At 35.3% G+C, this 16,353-nt stretch overlaps 1 protein-coding gene across 17 annotated transcripts in view; it reads right to left on the reverse strand.

Annotated features, from left to right (window-relative positions):
* Nucleotides 1–16,353, reverse strand: part of IKZF2 (IKAROS family zinc finger 2) — a 156,510-nt gene that overhangs the window by 40,774 nt on the left and 99,383 nt on the right. For all 17 annotated transcript variants that reach the window (NM_001258078.1, XM_077956095.1, XM_077956092.1 and 14 more), the window contains 1 exon segment: nucleotides 12,120–12,287. In NM_001258078.1, the coding sequence (NP_001245007.1) occupies nucleotides 12,120–12,287 (168 nt within the window).

The raw sequence follows: 16,353 nt of genomic DNA on the forward strand, positions 1-16,353 counted from the left end.
ACATGACTACTACAATTCATAAAAGATGAGATTGTATATGCTATTAAAAGTTTTACTTTCTTTTATAAGAAACACATAAGGAAGAGAAGATACATAATGATTATTGGTCTGGGGTAGGGGGAAAGAGGTGTTCTACCTGGTGGAAATCACATGGGCTGTCTTACAGCTGGCCTGACTGAAAGTGGCTTTTACCTTCTGGGTAAATTTCAATGAGTAGGACCTCAAGTGTGTGTTTTAAGAGTCAAGAATGGAAATATTAATCCCATCTCCTTTCTTCAGTGTTTATCGCAAAGCATACAGTGAAGCAACAAGGGCATCAGTATCAGGATTTGATGGATGAAGTCAGCACAGCACAGTTATGCAAATCATGTGTGCAACTGACACTGCTTGTGTAATTATCAGTATAATCCACCTCTATCAACCACCTCCAGGAAGGAAAGGAGGGGCTAAGGGTGGGGAAAGTTCACACTTGGGAGATCACCCAGAAAGTGGGCCAGGTGCCAGGTCTACAATCAGTTTAAAACAGTTCCTTCTCATAAGAAGCCTGCAGGACAAATTATACTACGTTTAATGCACCATCACTATTATGAATGAGCTGCACTGGATTCAATTTCTAAACCAGCATAATTTAACTCAATGTGTCTACCTTTTGTTGTTTTTTAAGGATAACCTTGGAAAATCCGGGTTAAAAAAAAAAAAAAAAAAGTCATGGTGGTCCGGTTTTTTTTGTTTTTTGTTTTTGAGAGACAGAAGAATCTCACTCTGTCACCCAGGCTGGAGTGCAGTGGCACGATCTCTGCTCACTGCAACCTCCGTCTCCTGGGTTCACGCCATTCTCCTGCCTCAGCCTCCCTTAGCTGGGACTACAGGCACCCGCCACCATGCCTGGCTAATTTTTTGTATTTTCAGTAGAGACGGGGTTTCACCATGTTAGCCAGGATGGTCGCGATCTCCTGACCTCATGATCTGCCCGTCTCGGCCTCCCAAAGTGCTGAGACTACAGGCATGAGCCACCGCGTCCGGCTGGTCTGGTTTTAAAATAATGTAAACATGAAAACAACTAATTATCATAATCTTCTGGCCAAGTACCTAATTTTCAGAAATTTTTTGTCCTCAATCATTCCACAAAACTATCAGTAATATTAATATCCAAAGGTTTATAACTTGCAGCAATCCCATCTTATACAAAACATTTTGCGTGATACATACACTGAAGAAAGTTATTTATGTACTTTTTTTCTGGTAGTCATTACAAAAAAAAAGTGAAGTAATGTGGAAGAAAATGGTTGAAGGATTGGGGGAAAAGACTTATAAGAAAGAGCAGACCACAAAACTCAAAAGAAGAGGGGAAGATAATTTAAATAAAACAAAATAGAAACTGGTGTATTATAAAAGAGAGTAAGTGATGACAAATGCTACAGTACATTAGAAAATACTTTAGCTTATGAAATCACTAATAAGTTGTCAAATTAAAGAAATGATGTGATCATGATAATAAATTCCTTAGAGAGGACAATATGTTTGAGGGTATACTACTCTTGTGACAAATCAAGAGACTATTTCTATGAGATTTAAAACTAGAGTAACTAACATTACATTGTTTCTTTAAACAATATGGCAAAGATGAGCTCCATCTTAATCCAAGCCACATGGTAATTTTTTATTTTATTTTTAAGAAACTTGAAGATGTAAAAAAGACTATCTTGTCTTACCAGTTTCTCTGAGGGCATGTAGCATATATCTTAAAAATACATGTTAGTTTGAAATTCTATTAAAAATAAATGTGCAAATATATTTAAATACAAGGTGAGTCATAATACTTTACAGTAATTTTCTCATAATAGGTAAAGGCATAACTGAACAAAATATAAACTAGGCTATTTAACTGGGAATTTTAAAAGCCAATATTAGGAGCTAATATAAGCATTCAACATCTCTGAGCTATTTTTGTGGACAAAATATAGTCCTTGGAATTACAGGGACTTGAAAAATAAAGATAGTCCTTACATAGATATATCTATATGTAGATATATACACACACACACACACACACACACACATACATATACACACACAAAATGTTTTTTAGTTGGGAGGAAGTTGTTGTTTTAACAGATGGGGATTTATATGATACATCTGGTCCAGTTCCTTTTTATGGAACAGAATAGCTTTAAACTGACAATTAGACATAAACAACAAACTTCATAAGCCGAAAATTGTCAAACACTGAATAGATCACAAAGTAGTGTTGTAAAAATCAACATTCCTAAAGTGTTTGGAAATAAAAGAGATATATGTTCAGAATAGTTTAGGCATTATCAACCCTAAGTCAAAAGAACTTTGACATTGTAAGGTTCCTCAAATCTCTCTTACTCCAAAGTTATGTGACACAGATAACTAATTTTACAAAGAGTAGTTATTTTTAAGTGATATACACAAATACATAATTATATACTATATGCTGGTTCAATTGAAAGCTAAGGTTTTACTTAGAATTTAAGAGCATTATTAAAAATATGAAATAATTATTTTCTTAAAATGAGGATGAACAAAAATACTAGAAAACAATTCCTTTACTTATTTGCTTACTTCAGGACATTTTACTTATAAATTTTTGAAAAATAACTTAGTTTTAGAACTAACAAGTATCTTAAATATATGGTACTCAACAAATACTTGGCTTTTTTAGAATATAAGAGACAATGAATAAATGTCCTTGGAAAATTAGGATTTTTAATTTTCAAATGTATTTGGACAACTCCATTTTTGAGCAATAAATAATTTTTCATAGTACTCTGAACCAGTATAATTCTATCGCCAAAACTGAATTTTTCATCTGGTATAAAAATATTTTGAGACTCTATGAGACACATTCTGTTTTTTTAACTTTTATTTTAAGTTCAGGGGTACATGTGCAGGTTTGTTATATAGGTAAACTTGTGTCATGGGGTTTTTTTTGTATAGACTATTTCCTCATCCAGATATTAAGCATAGTACTCATTAGTTATTTTTTCCTGATTCTCTCCTTCCTCCCACCTTCCACTCTCCAATAGGCCCCAGTATGTGTTGTTCCCCTCTATGGAGACACATTCTTACTCATCGTTTTTCTCTTTATAATTTACAAAAAGAAATGTACAACACATATATGTTTCTCATATTTTACCATTATACACTCTTCTGTTTTAAACCTTTAATTTGGGTACAGCATAAGAGTATACACAAAATATACCTAAAATGCTAATGAGAAAAAATATGTAATTCTATTTCCTCCTAGATTTTTTAAAATAACAAGTATGCCAAATACTATTTTGACTAATAGGGGTCCACAGCTTAATGTAAACATTATTTCCCTCAGAGTATTAGGTATAATAAATTAAAAGGTGTTATATATATAATGTACAAACCACAGTAATAAAATTTATAAGAAAGAACTACAATCACCTGCAAAACTGAAAAATCTAAGAGACAAAACTAATAAAAATCATTTTTTAGCAGAAGCATTGATTCATCATTAAAAAGTCACTTAAATACTACGTTATAAGTTTACATAAAGCAAAGTAGATTATTTGTATGGTAAATCTCAAGATTACTGAATAGCAAGAGTTTCAAGTATAGACTAGTACCTTTTATTTTCCTGTAACTTTATGTAATGTATCTCTGGGACGTGTTTTTAAAAGTGCAGCTCACTTTCTCAGTGGGCTAAAAACTTGACTGTAATCTTTTTTTTTTTTTTGAGACAGAGTCTCGCTCTGTCGCCCAGGCTGGAGTGCAGTGGGGTGATCTCGGCTCACTGCAACCTCCGCCTCCTGGGTTCAAGCAAATTCTCCTGCCTCAGCCTCCCGAGTAGCTGGGACTACAGGTGCGTGCTATCACACCTGGCTAATTTTTTGTATTTTTAGTAGACACACGGTTTCACCATGTTAGCCAGGATGGTCTCGATCTCCTGATCTCATGATCCGCCTGCCTCAGCCTCCCAAAGTGTTAGGATTACAAGTGTGAGCCACCGCACCTGGCCACAACTTGACTGTAATCTTTAGCTGATCTTTGTTCATAAAACATTTTAATTATTTATTTGTCTTCCCTTTCCCTCTTCTCCTTCCCCTTCTTAAAATGTCATTTAAATTTCACATAAAAAAAGTTATTTTTTTTCTTTCTTAGACACTTCAAGGCTATCAGATGTAGGATATCAGACAGTAGTAGACAAAAAATATTGGCCCTGTGAAGACTCAATATAAACCTTAAGATGTTAATTCGGTTTCATGCAAACTTATTTTAAAATAAACTAGGGCAAAATACTAAAAAAAAGAAGTAGTAATTTGGAGGGAGTGGAGACTACTCTTTAAGGTGTGGTAGTAGTGACTGATTAGCAAAGTCCAGGGAGAAAAGATAATACATTGTAGTTTGCATCATATAATAGCAGCACCAGGAGATTTAAAGAGCGAATTGAGTGACTTGACAAAGCCCCATAGCTAATTTGCAGCAAGCTACCCTAAAACCCACATGTCTTGATCTCCTGACTTCTAGGCAGTACATTTTTTTTTTCAATCATTAGGAGTTACTTCAGTAGAGTTAAAGCTTTATAGAATAAACATAGGAGCTGTGTCATTTATCACTTAGCAGGGTGGTGATGAGCACAAATTGTGGAGTTTGCTGCCTTGGTTTAAATCCAGGGTCTGCCTGTGTGACTTCTTTTCAGCCTCAGTCTCTTCACCTGTACAACAGGAATAACCAAAGCGAGAGGTTCTTATAATGAAACTGCCTCTCCATTCTCTTTGTAAAACATACTAATGGATAACCAAAAACACTGAATTCTTGGAGCTCATAGGTTCTTCTTTGGTATATCCGAGTATACTCCTAGCAGTTGAGCTGTATGTATAGTCACTAAGAGTCAGGTATGACTGTAGCAGAACCTATATATGCCAGTTTACCTGCTATAATTATTTCCAATGAAATAATTACAAAAAGAACACTGTTTCTATGAAACCAAATTTTACCACTTTGAAAAGATTCAATAAAGATGAGCTGATAAAAATATTTCTAAAGAAATGAATATGAGCAAAAATAATCATAAAAATTAGTGAAAAAATCTTTAAAAATGAATAGAAGTCTGATTGCTTCACAGGATCTTTAAGTTCCTTAAAGAAACTGAAAATGTAACTAAAGATGATGTGTTATGGGTATGGTTTAAGCCAGAAAAATTACATGTTATTCAACAACCAAATTTCTCACTGAAAGAAAAGAGCTTGGACTTAAATAAAAAGATAAACAATAAAATATATATTACATTTATAGTTTTTAAAGTAAAAACTTTTCAAAAATGCATTTTCCATGTTACTAGACTTATTGCTATTAATCTACAAACAATCTCTTTTTGCTTATGTTAGATAAAAAGGTTTTTTATTAAAGAAACCATGGAAAATGCTTAATATAGTGTCTACTGTATAGGGAAAGTTCAAGAAATTCCAGATAAATAACCTAACTACCAGGCCTATGCAACAAAAACCAAGACACTACTTGGTGTCCTCTAGAGGACAAATAGAGTTCCTAAGCAGAAAAACACCACCTTGTACAGGGATCATGCAAGGTAAATGAAATACACACACACACACACACACATATACCCCTAGTATTTACTTAATACATGTCGTATTCCAGATATTTTTTAAAGTATTTTTCACTTTTTTTAAACTGTAACATTTATCACAGTAACGTATTCATGCACACCAATGCTGGGCTTGTTGTTACCAACCTACTAAGTGAAAATCAAGATGAGAAATGTTTAAGTCTACAATATAGGAAGCAGAAATGTGGTATTAATATCCAACATGATAAATAACAATACAATAAAACAATGGACAGTTTTTACCTGGAGGAAAAAGGGAGGCAAATACTTTCTACCAATAATAATGTTCATAAAAAAAGAGATTAAACTTAAAATCTTTATATTCCCCTTAATACTTTATACCAGCAGTTCCCAACCTTTTCGGCACCAGGGACCAGTTTCATGGAACACAAATGACGGGTGGTTGGGGAATGATTTCAGGATGAAACTATTCCACCTCAGATCATCGGGCATTAGATTCTTATAAGGAGCACACAAAGTAGGTCCCTCGCATGCGCAGTTCACAATAGGTTGTGTGCCTATGAGAATCTAATGCTGCCACTGATCTGACAGGAGGAGGAGCTCAGGCAGTAATGCTTGCTCACCTGCTGCTTACCTCCTGCTGTGCGGCTCAATTTGTAAGAGACCACCCACTGACTGGTACTAGTCTGCAGCCAGGAGGTTGGGGACCCCCGCTCTATACTAGTAATTTTAAGCACTAGTTCTTAAATTTTAGTTAATCTGTGGCACATTCTCTGTTTGGCTGCCATAGCCATTTTCCACATTTCTTTGCTCTGCTCCTGCAAAAGCTAATTTTTACTGGCTTTAATCAATAGGCTCCCTTGTCCTCTGGCTTCTGGTTAAGTTTAGTCAATGTGAGGCACCAGTAAGAGACTGGAGGGTGGAAAGAGTGAGGTCAGGGTGTTTATTTCCCAAGTCACAGGTTAGCAAAGGCTACATTCTTCTACTGAAGGTCAGTGCTCAAGACCCTATCCTATTTCTTTTAATTCCAGTGACCTCTAGATCCCCTTTCCCTTTCAGGCTAGAGCTAGTAATGGCTTCCTACTATTGTAGACCCAACCATCTTTTGTAGACTACCCTTATTCCTAACCATTCTTTTGTGAATATTTGTCTTTCATGCATGTCCCCAAATTTTCCCCATTCGTGTGTCTTACTCTTTTCTTGTCAGGATCCTGACTGATAAGAGTTATTGGTATCAGGAATGGTCCAAAGCTCCAGTCAAAATGGAATTCAGGGATAGCAGGATAGCCTCCTTACCAGGGAGTTAATGGGACAGTAGTGATCCAAGGTATGTGCTGGCAAGATGATTATTCAAATTGTCACTGGTGGTAGCAGGTAAGGATGTACGATGCAGGGTAAGGCTTTGGGAGCTGTGGCATTTCTTGCTAAAGCAGCAATGGCAGTGTGTAAAGATTATAGCATGATATGGCTGATGGCCCTAAGGAGCACACAAAGGTGAAAGACAAACTGCATGCCTTGAATACTCAAGTCAGAATACAGACAAAATACCAGAAAGTTTATGTCAGTTTTAAAAGGGTCCCTTATCCACTTAAGCCTCAGGGCAAATAAGGCTGAAGACCAACTCCAGAATCTGATTTGAAAGGTTATAGAATTGCAATGCTAAATACAATGGACAATACTAAGACCACTAGTTTTTGGTAGTGGGGCAATGATGAGAAAGAGAAACATGGGATGGTAGTATCTTCTCCCTTCCCCCCAACAACTTCATTGAGGTATAATTAACATACATAAAACTGTAGTAAAAAACAAGAAGAATAAAAAAATATTATTTCAACATGTAGCACTAGCCATATTTAGGTGTTTAGTAACCACATGAGGCTAGTGGCTACCATATTGGACAGCATAGCCCTACAACTATCACCTCTTCCAAGACAGCAAACTAAAAGAAATAATAATTCTGTGGGTGAATAACAGACATTAGTGAAACCATCAGAAAGCTGAAAGATGTTAGGGGTGATAATTCATACTATACACCCATTTAAACTGTTTAGTATACACCCATTTAAACTATTATCAATGCATGGCATTGATGCAGACTTAATCATTTCATAATGCTAACTGTAGATGCAGTTTTAGCTATACAATCTTTACCGGAGCATATTAATATAGCCCCCAACACTAGGTATGAAGCAATGGACTTGATTTCTGGTTAAGGTAATTTGTATAACAAAGATAATCAGAAGCGGTTTTTTCCCTTCACACTGCAGGAGCAACATACTTTTACTATCTTACCTTAAGGCTAAGTCAACTGTACTCTCTTTGTCATAACACAGTCTGGAGAAATCTTGTTCATCTTGACATCCCACAAAACATCAAGCTGGAATATTACATTCATGACATTACACTGATCGAACTTGGGAGAAGGATATAGTAAATATTTGAGATGCCTCAGTAAGAGGTATATGCTATAGAACAGGAGATAAACTCCAAGAAAGTTCAGGGACTTTCCGCATTGGTAAAATTTTATGGGCCAGTGATCTGGGCATGCTGAAATAGATCCTCCATCGTAAGTGAGAAATTGCTGCACCCTGCACCTTCCTTTGTGAAAATGAAGCACAAAATATGGTGGCCTCTCTAGATTTTAGAAGCAACATAGACCATATTTGGGTATACTTCTGTGGTGCATGTACTAGGTAATCCACAGGCTGTCCATTTTGAGAGCAGTTTGGGGCAAGAAAAGGATCTGCATCATACTCCTGCCATGATGAAAGCTCCCCTCTACCTTTGACTCTAAGATTCAGCAGATGCAATGATTTTTGGAAATGTCTATGGCAAACGAAGATGCCGTATGACATCTCTGTCAGTGGAAGCCTCAATGTGTAGATCCCTCATGGTTTTATAGTAAAGACATGCAGTCTTCTAACAATAACTAACCACCATTTGAAAAGCCACTCCTTACTTGCTAATGAACTTTGGTTAAGACTGTGTACCAGGCAATAGGACTCCCAATGACAATGTGGCCCAAACCATGCATCATGAACTAGGTGTTATCTATTTCAACATATCAAAAATGTATACAACAGCATTTCATTGGTATATTTTCCTTCCCCGCAGCCTTCTTACACTGGTTGAGGAAGCCCAAGTATACTGTATGAGCAAGTAGCTCAGAGGTCTCTAATACCTGCTACTACTGTTTCTCAATCTTTTTGCTTCAATCCATCTGTATGACCTCTTGGGGTATTCTCAGTGACCAGTTGATGAGGATGAAACAGTGCAGATCTGGTTTGTAAATAGACTGCCTGGTATTCAATACCAGCTGTGACTACAGTGTTTACAGGTCCACTTAAGGGAGATGGCCCTGAAATACAGTGGCTATCCCTCCAGCAGCCAGAATTTCATTCAGCTAGTACATTTAACTGTACTTTGCATGGAAGAAGAGATACTCGAGGTAATGATATATGGAATGGCCATACAGTCAAGGATTTCAAAGAACAAAATTGGATGACTGGTGACAGAAGGTCTAGGGGAGAGTTATGAGGATGTATCTTTCGGAATTGGCAAAAAGTGTGATGATACGGTATTCTACGTAAATTCTCTCCAGAGGGCATTCACTATAGAGAAGGCCCTTAGTAATCTGGACAAGGTAATCTCATCAATCTCAGACTCTTTACCAGGCTTACCTGGTACTTGCTCAGTGGGCCAATGTACAAAGTGATAATGGGAGTAGGGACACAGAAACTATGAACAGATTCAATTATGTAGACTTCCTTCTTCTCCATGACTGATTTAACTACCACCACTGCTGAGTTCACAATTTTCCAATGCTGAGACCCTGATATGGCACCATTCCTGAGGGAAAGCAACCAAGCAAGTAGTGGCAGGCAGGTTAAATTTGACTCTTTCAACACGGAGGAGGCAGAAATCTATCCTATTGGGATGTGCCTTCCCTTTCTCTTCAATATTTTTGGAAGCTCCCTCAAGTATGGATTTAACAGAATGCCTTACCAATTACCTTGGTATTCCTTGCAACACTGCCTTCAACCAGGAAACTCCTTTTTATGGCAAGACAAACACAATTAGCTCAAATCTATAGAATGCATGGATCATACCCCAAGTATCACCCCCCAGAATCAGCTGGCTATATGGAGTGGTGAAATGGCCTACCAAAGGAGTGGTTAATGTATGGTTGCCAGTTGGGAGGAGTTTGGGTGTGTGCGTTCTACAGGATATGATATATGGCCAACGTCATCTCCTCCATAGCCAGAAAGCATGAGTCTGAGAACAAAGAGGTTAAGGTAGAGGTAGCCACTCTAATAACATCAAATAACTCATTTAAAGGCTTTTTACTCTGTGTCCTGAAACCTTCAGATTGGTGGTTTTGGAGACCTCAGTTCCCAAAAGAATGTTTTCTCCAGGTTTCAGAGATCTAGTCCTGTTGTATTGGAAGCTGAGAATACTCATTACCTATTTTGGGCATGCAAGCTGCTAAACAAACAGGGACTGGCTTACAATTTTTCCAGACTACCAGAATGATTTGGAGTTGTTGCTATACATTGAGGATAAGAACTACGCTTGGAACTCAGGGGATTTACTGGGGCATATCTTTTAAAATACTTATCTAATAATTTTGGTTATTGAAAAACTGTAGCAATATAAGAAAGACAGGACCACCAAAGACTCAGAATCTATAAAATTTGAGTCACCTATTAGATAAAGAACATTATTTAGCCGATGTGCTAAAGAGAGTAAGAGGAAGAGGAAGATGTATTTGAATGGAAGAAGAAAACTATAATGATCAATTTTGAGCTTTCTGGCAAATTAGAGAAGCAAAAACTATAGCAACTCTGTTTTATGTTCTATCTATTATGAAGAACATTAGGGATGGCTAGTATTTTAGGTTCCAGTTGAAAGCATGATTGAATTGGTATCAGCTCTTGGTGATGCAGTAGCTGGATGCCCCCTCTCCAACAGTGACTCCATTAAACTCTCTTAAATTACCCAATTTGAATATATCTATTTATATATCTGCAAAAATCATAACTTGGTATACTAAAATTGCAAAATGAGCACAATGGCAGTTATAAGGACCATGTCTTTATTTATGAAGACAGATTACATAATATGCACACACAAAACCATGATATTAAAAACAACACAATTTCAACAAAAATAAGATGGATGTGTACAGTTATTTATTACATGAAGTCGAGGCAAAAATATCTGTTCATGAAGATCTATTTGTTATATAATCTTTGGACAACTCAGTAATAATTTAACTCTGGCTAGAGTACATGACAAGTTAAAGGAAATGCCTGTCATGTCCTAAAAATATTTTTCAATAAAACTTTTCATAATAAAACACTGCTTTAAGATATAGTTTTGATAGCATAATTTTAAAATAAGACATAAAATGTTGTAGTTGGAAATAAGTGAATTCCTTTAACTCAAGAAGGAAAGAAAAATATATACTTAAAATATTTTGTTTCCATGTTGGCATTAATTTAATTTTTGTAACTGCCCCAAATTTAAGAGTTAATGTTTAAAATAGTTTTACACAATTCACATTCATGTTTAAAAACTCAGTACAGCCTGAAAAGGAAAAATGTAATACGAGAGATAATACAATAAGCATTATCTCACAACCTCAGCACTCTCCAATACGATTTGTCAATGTAGATTAAAATATCACTTCCATCATATCTTCATATTAAAATTAAAATTTAGTATGTCATTATGAACAGAAGAAACAAATAAAACTGGTTTGAGAGTATGCTGTATTAATTTTCCACGTTTAACTTCTTGGTTATGAAAATTTATGCTAAAAGTCAAATGAGATTCATTTAGATTTCTGATCATTCTTTCTCTTTTATGTGTTATATTCTGGCATTTCTTAAAAACATTAAATTTATTTCAGATTTTTTTCTTTTATTCCCAAGAACTTGTCATATTCTAGATTTTTTTTTAATGATTTATGAAACACAGCAAAGTTTCAGAGTACCCAACGACTATAGTTTGGGAGCTAAAGATACAAGGAGAGTTAAAATTAGAATATAAAATACTCCAACGGCCAATTTTCTGAGGATATTTTCAAGTTCAAAAGAAACCATTTTATTTTCCACAGAGATCCCAGCCTGAGCACTGTATCAGTCAAAAAAAAAATCAGTTTTCATTTTCTCTATAGTAACTCGAAACATAACTAATATTGTAATGGATCTTCACTTATGCTGAATTAACCATAATGACTGCATTCTTAAAATTTTAAAATCATAGAAAATATATAACAGCTGCTTTCTTATGCTAATATATTGAAGTAAGATACTCTCCAGTTGACAGTGCTTCTTTTTGCCAAGCCTGAAAGTCTACAGATGAAAGACACATGCATCCTGATAGATTTATCAATTATCTAATGTATACCAATAACAATATTGTCTTGGTCATCACTAACTACATACCAAAGCCATGTTACTATCATCCAGTAGTACTCTTCTAAATTTTCCTGTTTTACTTTTCTTCTCAAGGAGTTGGTGACACTTACCAGAGTGGGTCCTGAGGTGTCCTGTGAGGGCGTCCCTTCTTCTACAGGCGTAGCTACAGAAAGGACATTTGAACGGCTTCTCTCCAGAGTGTAACTTTATGTGTCTCAGAAGGTTGCCCTTCTGAGTAAAAGAAGCTCCACACTGGTTACAGTGGAAGGGGCGTTCACCTGCAGTAAGGAGAAGAAATGGGAAGGTTCAACTAGGGTATGTGCAAGTGACTAATTTGCCATCCACTGTTAACCAAAGCCATTTCTCTATGCTAAAAATGTTCATCTCCCTCATAAGTCTTTTAAACATTTATCTTCCTAGAATTTGCTTTGCTAATATAGTTACCAAAGTCTCAAGTTTTACATCAAATGATCTTTTCCCTTCTATGTATAAATGTGACAGAAGTCCTATCATTGACTCATAATAACAACAATAATAGCATTTACCATTGGTTGAACAACGAGGTGCTGTCACTTTACTGCCTTACACACAATTGTACGCTTTCCATAGAATATTTCAATCCTTTCTTACAATGACAATAATTAGGTAGTATTAATTTTAATTAACAAATGAAGAAATTAAAGTTCATAGATCAAAGTATTTTATTACACAGAACTAGAAAGTAGTCAAGGTGAGAAATGAACTTGGTCAGTTTGGCTACAAAATCTTGTTCTCTTTATTTTACCAAGCTATCTCTTTAAAATTGGCAGAAAAATTGAGCTGAAAGAGACCTTCAGTCTAACTCCCTCATTTAGCTGATGTGGAAAGGGGCAACTAAAAGGTACAGCAAATGAACCCGCTTACAAAGCTCATTAGCACAAAGAAATCAAGTTTCTTGATTCTCCTGGTCACTAATAGTAAAAACTTTAGCAAAATTTCCAAATAAAATTATTCACCCAGACATTTCCTATATACCTCTTTCGTGACAATTATTGTTTGAAAGGAATCTTTTCTCCTCGTTTTTCTATTACTGATATTGCTATAAAGTTTTTAAGCCTCAATTCTAAGTTTGGTCTGTTGCCATCAACTGACTCACCAATGTCATCAAATATAAAAACATGTAGGCAATGAAGCAGTACAACTGGCACGTAGGATCAAATTGATAGCATTATCAAACCATAAAGAAAATGCTATTTTAAATTCACCTATCTCTAAATATATACACAAAATAAAATATAAATTCAAATATAAGTAAATAGTAAAAATGTATCATACTAAAGCTCTAAGTTTAGAATAAAAAGAACATTACAAAACAATTCCCTTTTGGTTGAACTGGACCATTTCTGTACCTGAGGCTAGATGATGATTGTAATTTTAATAGTTTTTCAAAAAGCTTACATTGAAATGTCATGTTTCCTATATCTTTAACTGAAACACACATAATAATAGTGAATAATAAAAACTCAAGATCTTTTGGCCCTTTGACGTAATGCAAACTCAATGATTTCTTTAATAAATTAAAGAAAGCTAAGAGGTATAAAGAAGACAAACTATGGTCACTTTCTGGCAGCAGCTACTGTAAATTCTGTCATATAGATTTGTTTATAAGACCTAGATAAATTTTAAAATTGATAGATCAGGTACATCTCAAATTCTGTAGTACTTAGCGTTTCGGGAACTTAATGAGGTACATACCAAAAAGGTATAATCTGTGTCTGTGGTGGGGGTTAAGGTTTTTTCTTAAGAAATCTGGAGCTCTTATGAGCTACATATATAAGAGGTCCTATATTGATAATATTGGATTGAACAAAATTATGTATAACGTTAAAGTTCCCTTAAGTGGTATCTTCTTTAGTTTGATTAACCTGGTAAGATCTATATCTCCTTATATAAAGTCTTCCAACATAAGGTTTTAAAATAAATCAAATTTTGGCAGATCTTTTTTATTTTACACACAATATACAACTTAATTATTTGATTCTCTTTCCTAATGGAATCACAGGCTGCATCTTTTTATATCAAGAATTTTCCACTCTCTACCCCTGCCACAGAATTACATGGTATTAAAAGGAAAGACGGAGGCACTTCTTTCACAAATTAAATTTTTAAAGAAAAAGGAAAATAGCAAATATATATTATACTTTTCACTCCAAATATTTGATTTTACTTTTAAAATCTGTCTATGTAAGGTTTCCCAAGCAAGTTGCAAATTCGTTCACAATAACTTTACAAAAGAGTTAAATTACTAAGTGTGGTGAACAATTTGAAATCATGTCTACCTGTAGGTAATACTCCTGGTCGGTCGCAGTGGCTCACACCTGTAATCCCAGGACTTTGGGAGGCCAAGGCGGGGGGATCAAGAGGTCAGGAGTTCGAGACCAGACTGACCAACATAATGAAACCCCTTCTCTACTAAAAATACAAAAATTAGCCAGGCGTGGTGGCGGGTGCCTATAATCCCAGCTACTCGGGAGGCTGAGGCAGTAGAATCGTGTGAACCCGGGAGGCGGAGGTTGCAGTGAGCCAAGTTGCACCACTGCACTCTAGCCTGGGCGACAGAGCGAGACTTCATCTCAACAACAACAACAAAACAAAACAAACAAAAAGAGATAATACTCCTATAGCATGCTGACTCAGATTTCCTTTAAACCTCCTACAATGTTTGGGTTGAAATATTTCAGAATCCCTAATTTAGAGTAGTTCATTATTCAAAAATAATGCTAGTCTAAAAAAGAAATAATAGTATCTTTTTTAAAGGGAATTTTAAAATTCACCTAATTGACTTTTAAGAGATTAATGACAGGGTAATTTAGTTTTTACATTTACAAAATACTACAGATATCTTCAAATCTTTTTAATAAGAAAGTACTTCTGAATTTATATGATCATCCCCAAATAGGGTAGAAGAAACAAAAGGTGGTCTAGGTATATCTGGAAATATTGTCCGGTTGCTCAGTGTGCAAGTCATACTATGGAAGCCTTTGGTAAGTTCCCATGGACATGGGAAGTAAAGAAGAACAAGGCATGATGAAGGTAACTAGTTTTCTTCCTTTTTCTGGTAAGAGAAAAGGGGCATTGAAAATAATACATTTTAATTTCAATAAGAAAAGGCTTTGGGAGATATTTATTTGAATTGTAAGTCTTGATAGGAGCTTTTTACATTTGGATATTAATTTTATGGCTTTCCTCATTTTATTTGCCTAACTCCTATTGATGTCTTGATTGTATGAAAAGATAATTATCATTTCTAGAGTCCATTTGTTTTACTGTGCTCCAAACTAAAGTTAGTTGGAATCATAATGAAATCCTCAATGACAATACTGTTAGAAACAAGGATTAAAACAGAGGGTAATTTATGAGATTTCTAAAAGTACACATAGTTATATTCCAGGAATAATCCAAATATAGAAGTAATATCCATATCTGTCTAATAACAAATAAAAAGTGAATTGACTCAATTTTTGATAGTTATTTCTATAAAACATTAGCAGCCCTTTTTTTCAATGTCGTGGGGTATTTCCTGGCCTAGGCATTACAGAGATAAATGTAAGATTATCTGATAATTAAGTAAAAGGTTCAGTTAACTATCTTTTCTCTATGCAAATAGTACATATGCAAAAACTCCATACTGTCTATGTCACTTTAAAACAACATATCTCAATTATTTCTTGTAAATAATTTGTTTTTAAATGGACTGCATCAATGGGTCTTTTCTGAGTCAGTTTAGAGATTGTCTGAAAAAAATATTAATCATGTTCTTCATATGTATATCAAAGCAAATTTTAAGAAAACCTCACAAATTTCCTAACTACATTAATGGAGCAATCCAAGCTGAAAACATTAAGTAGTTTGTTATAACCATAATGACTAATCTTTCCCCTGGTAGGCACAAAAATCTAGACTAATAAAACTGGATCCAGGAAAACAATTAAAATATGGTCATGTGTCCTTCATGTCCATATCTGAATCTGTTGTTTTTTTTTTTTTTTATTTTTAAATCCAATATACCAATCTACTGGTCCATTTTTATTTATTTATTTATTTATTTATTTATTTATTTATTTATTTTATTTATTTTTTTTTTTGAGACGGAGTCTCGCTCTGTCGCCCAGGCTGGAGTGCAGTGGCCGGATCTCAGCTCACTGCAAGCTCCGCCTCCCGGGTTCACGCCATTCTCCTGCCTCAGCCTCCCGAGTAGCTGGGACTACAGGCGCCCGCCACCTCGCCCGGCTATTTTTTTGTATTTTTTAGTAGAGACGGGGTTTCACCGTGTTAGCCGGGATCGTCTCTCGATCTCCTGACCTC

This window comes from Macaca mulatta, chromosome 12 (assembly GCF_049350105.2).
Source record: "Macaca mulatta isolate MMU2019108-1 chromosome 12, T2T-MMU8v2.0, whole genome shotgun sequence".
In the NCBI taxonomy this organism is placed as follows: domain Eukaryota; kingdom Metazoa; phylum Chordata; class Mammalia; order Primates; family Cercopithecidae; genus Macaca; species Macaca mulatta.